The sequence below is a fragment of the Procambarus clarkii genome, chromosome 55 (assembly GCF_040958095.1).
Source record: "Procambarus clarkii isolate CNS0578487 chromosome 55, FALCON_Pclarkii_2.0, whole genome shotgun sequence".
Taxonomy (NCBI): Eukaryota; Metazoa; Arthropoda; class Malacostraca; order Decapoda; family Cambaridae; genus Procambarus; species Procambarus clarkii.
The window spans coordinates 15,978,003-15,991,009 of NC_091204.1; the positions used below are offsets into that span (position 1 = coordinate 15,978,003).

At 37.4% G+C, this 13,007-nt stretch overlaps 1 protein-coding gene across 1 annotated transcript; it reads left to right on the top strand.

Annotated features, from left to right (window-relative positions):
* Positions 1 to 1,735: 1,735 nt before the first annotated feature.
* Rrp4 (exosome complex component Rrp4) lies at positions 1,736 to 11,958 on the top strand. The gene is made up of 8 exons (XM_045737666.2): positions 1,736 to 1,845; positions 2,979 to 3,128; positions 4,521 to 4,630; positions 6,438 to 6,565; positions 6,823 to 6,957; positions 8,257 to 8,430; positions 10,919 to 11,050; positions 11,844 to 11,958. Exons 2-8 carry the CDS (start codon positions 3,007 to 3,009, stop codon positions 11,913 to 11,915), a joined length of 873 nt encoding a protein of 290 aa, XP_045593622.1. The 5' UTR covers positions 1,736 to 1,845; positions 2,979 to 3,006; the 3' UTR covers positions 11,916 to 11,958.
* The last annotated feature ends 1,049 nt before the right edge of the window (positions 11,959 to 13,007 follow it).

A 13,007-nucleotide genomic window follows, 5' to 3' on the forward strand; every position in this document is an offset into this window, starting at 1 on the left:
TGTAAAAATCTCTGCTGCGCCCCCAACCTGAATTATTGTATCCAGGCATGGAGACCTCCTCTTCAGAAAGACAGCTTCATTGGAGAAAGTTCAACACCGGGAAACAAAAATTTGATCTCATCGAAACGCTCAAAATACTGAACCATTTGGAGGATGTTGATCCAGACAACTTCAAAAGGTCAGGTGTAACAAACAAGGAGCAACGGTTTCAAGCTCAGCAAGCCACAATGTAGGACTGAAAACAGAAGCTCTTTCACCCACATGGCTATAAACCCATGGAACAGCGTACCCACTGAAGCCGTAAATCCCAGAACTCTGATAAACTTTAAAGTCCTGCTTGAAAAAGTCATTAGGACAAATGGCAGGGCCATTGACAAGCCGCCGGCTTCGTATCCTCGTCGAGGCCACTAGTGTTTTAGTGGCCCTCTGGTAAATACGTAAGTTGCTTAATTTAGAAACTAATTGTGGTCAGTCTCGTACCTAATTGTTGATGTAACGATATACAGTACATTAAATTTTGTAACTAGTTCATCAAGACTGTAACTTGCTCAGTTAAATCAATTTTGGGATTCAGTCCCTGAGCCCATAATTATGTGCCTCTGTAACCCATTCCACTACCGCCCATACATGGTGAGTATGAGGTGCATGCACCATAAAATAAATTAACTAAACTAACTAACAAATCGACAAGTACAATAAGACAAACAGGAGAAAGTTGAAACTAGAGCAGAACTGAATGGGAGCCGGCCACAGGGCAGACAGACCGATGATAACTGAAGCTAGCATGAATTAAGCGAGTGAGGTACCGCAGGACTTGTACAACTGTGTCTTGACTTTAGGAAACCTCGGGAGGACGGGCTGATACCTAGACAGGATATAGGGATGGCCCTGCTGATGGAGAAGATAAGACTCGCCGTATGCTCATTTGGGTATAATAAGAAGAATAAGAATGAGAATTCATTGAGTCAGGGGACAGGCAGTCAGTATATATATACATGTTAGGCTTATATCGAGCACAGGAGACATCTCTCATCACGCAGGGTGCAGTTGCACCTCCACAGATCACCAGTATCAGCTCTTGATACTGGTAATGGCTCAAAAGGGCCACCACTTACGGGCTATTCATGCCCGTGCCACCTTTTGGATGGCTTAATCTTCATCAATCAATCTTATATCGAGGTCCCTCAAGGTGGAACTACTAACACTCCCTAGGTTACAACCGCGCAAGCTGACTCGCTCCAGTATGAGTACCCATTAGAACATTAGAACAAAGGTAACTGTAGAAGATTTATTGGCCCATACGAGGCAGCTATTTATAACCACCCAATCACACTCATATACATACATGTCCAACCCACGTTTGAAACAATCGAGGGATCCCACCTCCACCACGTTACGCGGTAATTGGTTCCACAAATCAATTACCCTGTTACCGAACCAGTATTTACCCAAGTCTTTCCTAATTCTAAACTTATCCAATTTATACCCATTTATTACTGCTAAGTGAACAGTGGCCATAGGTGAAAGTGTTACAGAGAGTGAAAAAATATATATATAAATCACAGGAATCATAAATACATATAAATAAAATTATTATGAAATAAATAAAAGAAGGGGGGGTAGAAATAACCTAAGCTACTCTATCCCTTTGAGATGTATTTCTTTCTTATCTCAATAAACATGCTTGAACTTGAATAAAAGAATTCATTAGAAAGGTATTAAAGAAAGCGTGAACTACGACCAGGACACCAACCGACCTTACGAGTCTGACCACAACACAAAAGTTGTGGAGAAGCGGCCGTCAGCACACTACCTCGTGCAGTCATCCCAGGAGAAAATCTTCATGTAAAGTGCTCGTACCGTAATGAAGAAGTTTCAATAAAGTGCACATAATAGCACACAAGAACAGCTTCACATATCGTACATGAGGGAACGTGTAGAGTGTAGAGATCTATGTAGATATGATAGAGCCCAGAAGGCTCAGGAATCTGTACACCAGTTGATTGACAATTGAGAGGCGGGACCAAAGAGCCAAAGCTCAACCCCCGCACAATTAGGTGAGGTGGGTGAGTAGGGAAGTCTCCACCAGCACTGGAGAAGCACTCGCACGCTATTAGTTTGTATTTCTGGTAAATACTGTATTCACCTAGTTATTTTTGTGTGGGGGTTGAGCTCTGGCTCTTTGGTCCCGTCTTTCAACTGTCAATCAACTGGTACAGATTCTTGAGCCTACTGGGCTCTATTATATATACAATTGAAACTGTGTATGGAGTCAGCCTCCACCACATCACTGCTTAATGCTAGACACTGGGTTGTTTAGGTTACAATGGTATCTCAAATACAAAACTTGGACATTTAGACAATCTCATTTTGATATAATAAATCACCGGAATTATGGCCTGTATTCATGATTTGGTTAAAGGAAACACTGTTGGGTTAGGCCAGTAATTGGATAGGTGACTACCTACATATACTTCACAGCCACTATAGGGACGTGAAGTAAACCAGTAGATGAGTTTCTAGTATAACAATGTATACCTGTATCCAAAACACATGTGACATTGCACATGAGTTTATATTTTCCTTTAAAATAATTTGTTAATGATATTAATTTATTAATATAATTTACTTTGATCCTTTCCTGTTGCATTAAAAGCAGTATCATTACAATTGTGTTATTGGCAGGACTAAATGCTTTGTTTGCTGTTGTGGACAAAATTACATAACACTGTTTTGTTATGTATTATAATGTAACTGTTGCGAAGGAAAGGAAATGGCAGTGGCAAGTCAGCCACCTGCACTCCACTCAATGTAATACATCCCCTGTTAAGCTAAATCTATCCCCCCAGTGTAATTTTTTATATAACTACATTATAGCCATATACTACTAATATTATTTAAATCACTTACTATATGAAATAAATTCTTTACACATTTAAAGAAACACATTTTATATTTAAATAATTTTTTATGCACAGAACTGTACTGTACTTTTGAGTTGTGACCATGGAAATTCGACTGGCAAGTGAGCTCCCTCGAGTAAAGGCAATGGTTGGTCCTCAAGGATCAGCAAGACCTAGGCTAGTTACTCCTGGAGAAATCATATCCCAAGATACAAGCTTTATGAGGTATGTAAAGTTTGTTTACATTGCAGTATAGAGAATAATGGCAGATAATTATGAATTGGCATTTTATGCTATTCTGGCACTGATTCATTCTAAAAATGTTGTGTAGGCAGTCTGCAAATTCTGTTACTTTTGCCTTTACAGGAAATATTTTTTTTTCTCTTGTTGCTGGAGGAACTCATTAAAATTAGGATAGATATTACATGGTGAATTTTGCAAATAGATTTAATAAAGAAAGGAGCATTTGTGAATACTACTCAATTACAGTACTCATTTATTCAATGAATTTTCCTTTCCTTAAATAGTAATGTGAAGCAGTTACAAAAGTATTTCATATTGATTTAAGACATTTTATAGTTATTCTTAATTAGTAGATTATTAGATCATTAGTCTGGTCCTATTTATTTTGCTGCATCTAGTTTGTCTTTTTACCTATTTTTTACAATAACTACTGCATTATCCAGTGTTTCTTTTGGCCACTTTGTATCTTGCAACCTTGGTCTTAATGTTGGTTCTTTTTGTAAAGTTCAATTATTATAATAATAGTAATAGATAATTCTAAAGCCAGTCAAAGTTTTACATAAGACCCCATAGCACCCGGATGTAGGCAACGTAGTTCACCGTATGCTCCAACATCAGATATGCAAAGAAATCTCGCTAATGTGATAGATATATATAGCAATGAGAAAATCAACTGGAGCTCTGCGGTGACAATGAGTCGCGTCAAGCTCCAGTTGAAAACCATGGAAAATACAGTACATAGGAAAGAAAAGTACAAAACCTAAAGCCACATATCTTGTCATTTTCCATGAAAATTTCCATCTTAATCTGATCACATGGTTTCTCATTGTTGTTTGTCTACCTGTATATCTATGGAACAGCTTTGATTGGTGTTCAACTTTTGCAGCAATGTAATTTTCAAATTGCTTCTATTTCCCTCCTGATTTGAGTGTACTCATTCCTGACACTCTTTAGTGCCTTTCCAATGTCCTCTGTTCTGAGTAGATGAGCAGTATGGGTGGTGTGTGGTGGAAAGCTGTTGCGAGGATGGACATTAGGGAATGTAATTGTGTTGTTCCAACTTGTCAAAAGACTTGCATGACTCTTGCCACTCCTTCCCTGGGTGAGGCTATGGATGAGGTTTAGATAAGACTATAGGATTGTGTATCAATTTTAGTGAGGGAGACAAACAAGTGGGTGAGTGGTTATGAGAGTTGATGGTGCTAGGAGGGAGGCAAATCATGGTTTTCTTTGCTGGAGAGGACAGAAGAATGCCATGAGCACACAGTTTAAATTAATTGTTACTAAATGAAAACTTCATTATGGCAAAAACTAGCTGAATAAATGCCAATTATGTAAGGATCAACTGTGATATAAAGTGTACTCAATTTTCAGAGGTCATGGCACATATATGGAAGAAGGTGTTCAAGTGGCATCAGTGGCAGGATATGTGACTCGCGTGAATCGCCTCATAACAGTGACCCCTTTGCGGCAAGTATATCAAGGTAAAAATGGCATTCACTTTCCATTAGCATAGTCTGAATGTATGTGTGTATGTGCACATGCACAGTATTAAAGGTCTGGAATTCTTAAATATTATGTTTTGCATTCTGCATCATCTGTTTCCCATTTCCATGTGATGGGGAGGCAACAGCCTGAAAATAAATAAGAAAGAAAGATAGGGAAAGTTGAAAGTGTAAAAACAATTCCTCTGCACATCCCATATCTAATAATCAACATCAGTATTATCTCACACTAGCAGAACATCCTCAGATGTATATAATTGCTTCATACAGCTGGTGTAGTGCTTCTAGTTATTTGTCATCCCTCTTCACAAACTAATTCCACCTCAACTTATTCTTCAACATTTATTGTGTGCACACACATTTTATAGCGCACTTTCTCAACATATCTATATTCTTTGATTTTTCTTTGCCTTCCTCAAATTCCCGTCATTCATTAAATACCTTGAAATACACTCCATAAACTTACAATATATAACATTGCACTTCGCGCCTTTCTATGACTCATTCACTTCATTATCTATCTACCGACACTAAAAATTCATCTCAAATTGTCCTCGATCCCACCCCAAGTCAATGTTAAGTTGTCAAGAATTGGCAGTAACAAGAAATAAAAGGAGGGTAAACAAGATGCAATTACACTTTCACCAATACATTATCTATCAAAGTATAACTACACTTATGTACACAGTGTCGCTTTCACACAGAGTACTCAATATATCTGCAGTGTTCTTCAAAACCCCAGTGAGTCCACTATCTTAAAGTATACGTCGTCCACACTCGGTGGTAATCACCAGCGAGTTTACCTTCCTCAACGTGGGCCAGTCCACACACCATATCACCACAATGTCCCAATACCTCGCATCTGCTCTCCAGAAACACACTGGCAGAGGGCTTGAGCGACTCACTGACAGGGGGGTCACAAATAATCACTTCCAGGGGTCTAACACCCTGCCAGAAGTCACACTAGCAACATTTATCATCAGACGGCTGATACTGTTGTCTTGTAATTCCTCTTGACCAAATCCCGGGTACGTCAGTCCACACAACACTGCACAAGTACAACAGCCAACACACTACTTACTACAGATGGCAGCCACTTGTCCTTGCAGGAAACACGTCGGGAGTGCTAGACTGCCCAAGGTGAACTGCTTTCAACAGTGCAATACTTTCTCCACATCACCTCTGAGGACATAAGTCATTAGCCAGACAGAAAGTATACAAGGAGAACATGGGATGACACTCTTTCACCGGGGAACTAAAAATGTATTCTAATGCATAATCTAGATGGCGTTGATATTGTTACGTCACTCGCCAGAGGTCATCATCATCATCATCATTGACCTCGCCTCCTAACCGAGGTATGAAACGGACTCCTTTCACAGACGCCACACCTCTGCAAACAGATGGCATTGTCTTTGTCTTACTTAATGCCTTGGAGTTGGAGTGCAGGTCCATAAATGGCGCCAAAATCGCCACACCTCGCCTTTCACACCCAAATCGCCTTTCCATTGAAAAGGTTGATATTGTAACATCCCTGCATACAAGTTCTGTTGTTCAAGCTTGTGTTCTTCTGTGCTAGGTTCTTTATTACTTATTTCCCCTAGATATCAACAGTTTTTACAATTTTCTCATTCTTTTCAAAGATTCTGCAGTGTTCGTGAGCATTTTAATCAACTTTGTTATTAGCACTCTTAAATATATACAGTAGTCCCAAATAATGGAAAAGGTGGCAAAATAGCACATGCTATTAAATTTAAGGTTGATGTAAATAAATTTTCCTGAGCAGGTGCAGTTGGTGACACAATAGTTGGACGCATTACACAGGTCCAGAACAACAGGTGGAAAGTTGATGTGAACTCAAGATTGGATGCAGAACTCAGACTGTCAAATATTCACTTACCAGGAGGAGAGCAGGTAAGCTAAGTAACCATCTGCAGACAGCTTTTGCTCTTAAGAGCTGATGTGACTTACATGTGTGTGGAGCCACCTCAGTGTGGCTAGCTACAGGGAGCTTCTGAAGTCCCCTTCTTCCCCTCAACTCGCGTATTTAAAAATAGCTTGTGTAAAGATAGTTATGCTGCTTCTGAATGCCTTGCATCACCTTATATATTGCAGTATTTGCTTTATAATTTTGTAATTCGAAGAAAAACATCTAACAAATTTCATTTTAGCGGCGCAGTAATATGGATGATGAGCGTGGGATGCGAGGATTGCTGAAGACTGGGGACTTAGTGTGCGTGGAAGTTCAGAAGATCAGTGATGATGGCTTACTGAGACTTGCAGCTCGATCCATCAAGTTTGGAAAGGTTCGTGATGAATGTAATCTTAAAGTTGCCACTCTGGTCAGTGGTGTGATGGGCATCCCTGTCAGAGGGACTCATCTTTCATCTTACTTGCTGTATATATTTGACTTCTTTCACTACCTGTTATCAGACATTTGAAGTGTTTCAATGGATTCATGGCAAACCTGAAACACATGTTCTTGTATGATGTAGTTACTGTTTATTTTGGATAATGCTGCACCCCAAGTGGTTATTTTGGAAGAAAATTTTGAAATTTTATGATCATTAATAAAAGGAAGGTAGGCTAAGGGAATGAATGAATCAAATACTGAAATGTGCATAAAAGATTGAACAGAAACAAAGGTACAGGGAGATTTTGCTTTGTTTAACCCTTTACAAGTGACAAAGCTACAGTTAGATACATATAGTTGAGTAGTTGTAATGTCTAGGTAAGAATGTGCCCGAGCCAAAGTTCTCTCCACAAAGAGAATGTATTGTTGCAGTCATGTCAGCATAGTTTTGGTTATGTCTTTGAAATATATTGACACTTGTATAACATTTTATGAATATAATAAATGTTGCTGCAAAAGTATAGTTCTCTCACTTTTATCTTCATGGTGTTTTCTTTATCATTTAAGGATGTCATTATTTAATTCAATGGTAATGCAGAACAATACAGACTGGTGATTTTCAGAATAGGAGAAAGTTGCCTTGATAAGCCTTCTATATGATACATGCATTTTGCATAAATAAATAATATCCATATAGTATTCATGCATTTATTGTAGTTGAACTCTGTGTTATGATGCAGTATATTCGCCTAGTTGTGCTTGCAGGGGGTTGAGCTTTACTCTTTCGGCCCGCCTCTCGACTCGCTAATATTCCCCACACACACACACACACCCCTAGGAAGCAGCTCTGTAACCGCTGTCAAACTCCCAGGTACCTATTTACTGCTAGGTAACAGGGGCATTCAGGGTGAAAAACTTTTTCCATTTGTTTCTGCCTGGTCCAGGAATCAAACCTGGGCCACAGAATTAAGAGTCCTGCGCACTATCCACTCGGCTACCATACCCCCTAGTGGGGTACTAATATGGATAATTTATGGTATGGTACTTGTTCATCTCTTATGCTATATAATCTGAATGATATAATGACTACTTTTTGTAATGTCTAACATTCCTTCAATGTATTCATCTATTTTCTCCTGGTTGGTGCCTTTCCATCTCATACAAGGCAAGAACAGGGTCATTTATAATGTTGAACTCCACTTCAACTCCTCTCTTTATTATAATACTTACAATTGGTTTGTTTATTTTTCAGCTTTCACAAGGCACTCTACTGGCTGTATCTCCCTCACTTATTGTGCAGGATAAGCAGCGGATGCATGACCTTCCTTGTGGCGCACGCGTTGTGTTTGGAGCAAATGGTTATGTTTACATAACGCCAACAGTTCCAAAGGAACAAGCCTCAAGCTACACAGTAAACTTTGAAGAGGTGAGATTTAGCATTATTTCCCTTGTTCTATTCACATTTGAAATAGTTCACTATAATAAAGCTATTCATAATTCATTAGTTTTATTACTTTTTATTACTATTATATATATATATATGTGTGTGTGTTGGGGAAAATTAATGCTTCCATGATAGTTTTAATTGTCTCAATGCTTGTTAGCAGAGCTTGATTAAGCTATCATAGGCCTTGGGCATCTTCAAGATATAGGGTCAGATTTGACAACATACTAACTAATAACACAAGCTACTACTGACTATTTTGCTTTCATCTATGGCCAGAATATGCCTAAATAGAACGGTACAATTTAAATACAGAAATATATAAATTTTCTATACAGTGTATAGAAAATAATTTACTAACATACAGCACTAATAGATTTAAGTAATAAATAAATGGAAAAAAAAGTACTGTACTTTGATATCAATTTAATAATATCCTGTAGAAAAAGGGGAAGAAAAGTTTGTTTAATTTTTCGTAGGCCTCCACTATCTTGTAGGCCCAAAAATTATGGGTACTGTGCCTAATGGATAATCTGACACTACTCATTATTACTGTCAATGACATTTATGATATGACCTGCAGAACTTATATTGTTTGCACTTACTGTACCTGGTTTTTGATACTGTTGCATCATCCATTGCATGTAGTGTAGTATGCCCTAAAGATTTTAGTAATAAATTAGGCTATGTATATCTTAGGCTTTCTATATCTATGATGTGGTGTTTTTTAAATAAATTACATCCTGACATGATCTGACAATGCATTATGTGGAAAGATAACCTGGCGCATTACCTAAAAGTACCTTGTGATCCAAGTTCTTCAACAACAGGGCAGAAATTATTTTTTTTGGGGAAAAAAAAAAAAGATTAGTGGTAACCCAAGTCTTATTGGAGTGCCAGAAGTAGGGATTTGACATAGCCTTTTAATGTTTTTGGCATTTCTAAATGGCCTAAGCTGATAATTGCCAAGTGTATTCTAATGCACAAGCAGTAAAGTGACTTTAAAATCAGGTCCAGTGTTTTCTTGTTTGGGTAAGAATGTGCCTAGTGACATACTCTTCCAAAATAGCATTTCATCTATTGCACTTTGAACTCTTGCTTGGGGATTGTTACCACCTTCCTCCGTAATCTTTTAGTGTTTTCTTATGTGCCTCGGCTGTTGTAGTATTGATGCTTGCTACCTAACCAGTCATTTTGAGGTGGTGCAAACTGTAGCACCTCTAAAATGTGGCTAACCAAATTTTCACTTGTTGCACTCCCACCAGTTTGGTTCTTAAAATCATTAAACAGAGACCCTTTGGCTGAATTTACATATATGTGAGAGACGTGGTGCTTAACCCCTGCACTGCGCACCTGTTTTTGGCAAAATCTTCATAGTGCAATTGTTAAGGACATATTTTTGTTGTTTTTATAAATGTTCAGGTAAAGTTAATGTCAAAATGTTCCCAAACTTGACTATTTTCATTTCAAAATGCAGAGTGATTAACATTAAAAAACATTAAAATATAGCCTAAGTAAAAAAAAAAAAAAAAAAAAACACCAACTCCCAGAACAACTTTTGGCTGGCTGGCACAGTTAAGGGGTTAATTCACATACCCACCAACTCCTCCACCTACTTACACATTTTGCTGCACTAATTAAGTAGCTTCATAGTCTGTGTCCAGGCAGCATCCTTTTGTATAAAATTGATTTAATTGATGAAGACAGACCCAAGATATTAGTGATGTAAACTTTTCTTCAGCTTCAAGGCACCATATTAATCTTTCTTTATCCCAAGTGAAATGTCTCCTCTTCAACTTTTGGAGCAGACACTCATTATGGATGAGGTCTAGTGAGAAATAGATAAGGAAATTTAAATCATTGAGGATAACATGCAAAGTACACAAGCAGGCACAACACAAGAGTGAGGTGGTGCTGGAAAACTGACAGCCTCGGGCCACCATAAAGCCTCGCCTCACTATAGAATATATATATAGTTTTTCTTTATTAGTGTAATTGTTCTATTTAACATTTTCTCAACTCAAAGTATGTGCTACAGCAGATAAATGTAGAATTTTTTTTGTTAAAGTTATTACTTGCATGTATTAGTGAGATAATGGGCTACATTGCATTTAATTCACCAAGTTTCTTGAGGTATAGGTTGAATATAGATAAATATCAGCATGTAGGTCTTGTTCCCTTTCCTTCCCCAAATAGTTGGGAATGGATTAAGGTTGATATCATAAAAGGAGTTATCTATTAGTATTTTTGTAATAAAGTTGGTTTCGTTCTCAAATTGCAATCAGGGATCCTAGGTAGGACAGAAATAGTTGGGCACTTGGGGTTGGATCCTGAGGAGGGTCAATAACCTTGGGGGTGGGGGGGGGGACCTTGATACAAGTCTGAAGTATATACAAGCACAAGCTTCCTGTCCCTGATAATTTTTAATTATTAATTATTATATGATTGTGATTCCTGTAATTTTTTCCAGGTGCCTGTTGACATTCGGAAAACAATTGGGCGTTTACGGAACAGCATTAAACTTTTGGCACATCATTCCATCATGATATCCCCAACAAGTGTGATGACTGCCTTTGATTTATCTATTGAACAAGAATATGAGGTACTTTCCCCATTGTTTGTATAATTTGCATATCTTGGATAATGATAATCAGCAGAATTGCAATATTATGAAGAAAATATGGCCCCTAATTTATTGAATCATTGTAAATAATGGAGGTTTTTGAGATTAGTATACGTTTCTTGAATTACCAGACAAATGGACTCGGTGAAGATGCTGCTATTCAGTTTGTTATTGCTCTTAGTACCCACTTTTGACCATGGATGAAAACTTCTGGGCTTGACCACAGAGCCAACCACCTCAATGAACTTCAACTTGAATGTTAATCATATGTGAAACATCTCTGTGTAATAATGTCTATCCAAAGTTGGAAGCCATATGCATAGACAAGCCTTGCCCAACTCTGCAGAGAAATGCTCTGGGGTACAGGACAGACATAGGTTGGTCAGGGTCAGCCTAAGTTAAATACTGTACTTGAAGAAATATCTGAATCTAATCCTAACTCCCTGTGCAATTTGAAATGAAGTCACAGATGTGTTTTCCATAGCGTTTACTCCTGCCTTTGCCCACACATGTTCATGATCTTGATAGTTGCTGGAACGTAATCCTATTTTTCCTCATTCCTTTTCCTAGGTTTTACAGGAAAGTAACCCCCAGGCAACTAAAGACTGTTTATCTTGGTTAGATTTTGCATGATCTAAGAAATACTTTACATAATATTACTACTGTATATATAGTTTGTAAACACTGTACATTGTTGGTCATTATGCTTCTACAGTATAGCTTAAATGAATACCAGATTAAACTGATCTGTTTTCTATTTGTATCGTTTCAGGTAAAGGATTTGTTAAAGCCAGACATAATGCAGGATTTAGCCATGACAACAGTACAGATGATGAATGAGTAATACTCTCACTTGGATACAAATATTAAAGTACTGTATTGTAATATTGAATATAATTTATTTTTATCCCCACTTTATTAATATACTGTACAATAACTTATATTCTTTACAAATTTAAAATGCCATAAACATGACTATAAGAACCGCCATAAAAAGTATTTACCAACAACTTTCTGATTTATTCAGTAACATTTTATATGGAAGAGATCTTATGAAATAACTATTTCAGCATTATCAGTCTGCTATATAGGGTACTATTAACTTCATTATTTTTCAAAAATCCACTACAACATTCTTATCTGTACAATAATTGGTGTACAGCCTCTGCTGTACACCAATTTTGAAATTAAGGAGTATAAAACTGATAGTTCATCAAATATCATGTTGGCTCTTTCTTATTAATCTGCATTATCTACACTGGATCCCCTAAAATTCAGATTGTCCTTTGAGACATGCTCTGGATTTTCGAACAAAAATCGTTTTGGCTGTTTCACAATTTTCAGAATCTCGTACCAAACTAAAAATTATGACTATACCTGGGTGGACAAAAAGCAAAACTACATTGACTCTTTTATATGCACAGTGGGTTTCTCACAGCTCCAATTCTCTCGTAATGTTGCATCTAAGAAATCTGGGCATTATTATACGAGTAATCATTCGTACACTAATTTTCCCCATACTCTGTGGGCAGATTTTAATTTCAATTTGCCATGAGATGGATATCTGATTGTAAAGTGATTTTCCCACATTCTATCTCATATTTCAAAGGTAGGGTCTTGATCCCACACATACCCAATGGGGCAACACTAACTTAACTACCGGTAAACACATCTACCATGCCCAATTTTTTTTTATCGAGCTTTTCCACAAAATATAAGAACCCACTTCAATTAATAATTAAGGAGTATCTAATAAAGCATTTTTAATAACATTCCTGGCCAGTTTCAAAGCTAATGAACTTCTCAAACTTGCCTTTGACTTTGGTAAAGTCAGTTTTATGATTTCTTTCAAAATACTGTAGTTTATGAGGAAAGACAAACCCATCATGAGAACCTGCTCCAATTAAAGAATTATGATATAAACACTTTCAGATCA

What these genes read in the sequence shown, in the direction of transcription:
- Rrp4 (XM_045737666.2), top strand. Translation starts at nt 3,007, where the DNA reads ATGGAAATTCGACTGGCAAGTGAGCTCCCTCGAGTAAAGGCAATGGTT. An exon ending in TTTGCGGCAAGTATATCAAG is followed by an intron (nt 4,631 to 6,437) that starts GTAAAAATGGCA and finishes TTTCCTGAGCAG; the next exon opens with GTGCAGTTGGTGACACAATA. An exon ending in ACACAGTAAACTTTGAAGAG is followed by an intron (nt 8,431 to 10,918) that starts GTGAGATTTAGC and finishes AATTTTTTCCAG; the next exon opens with GTGCCTGTTGACATTCGGAA.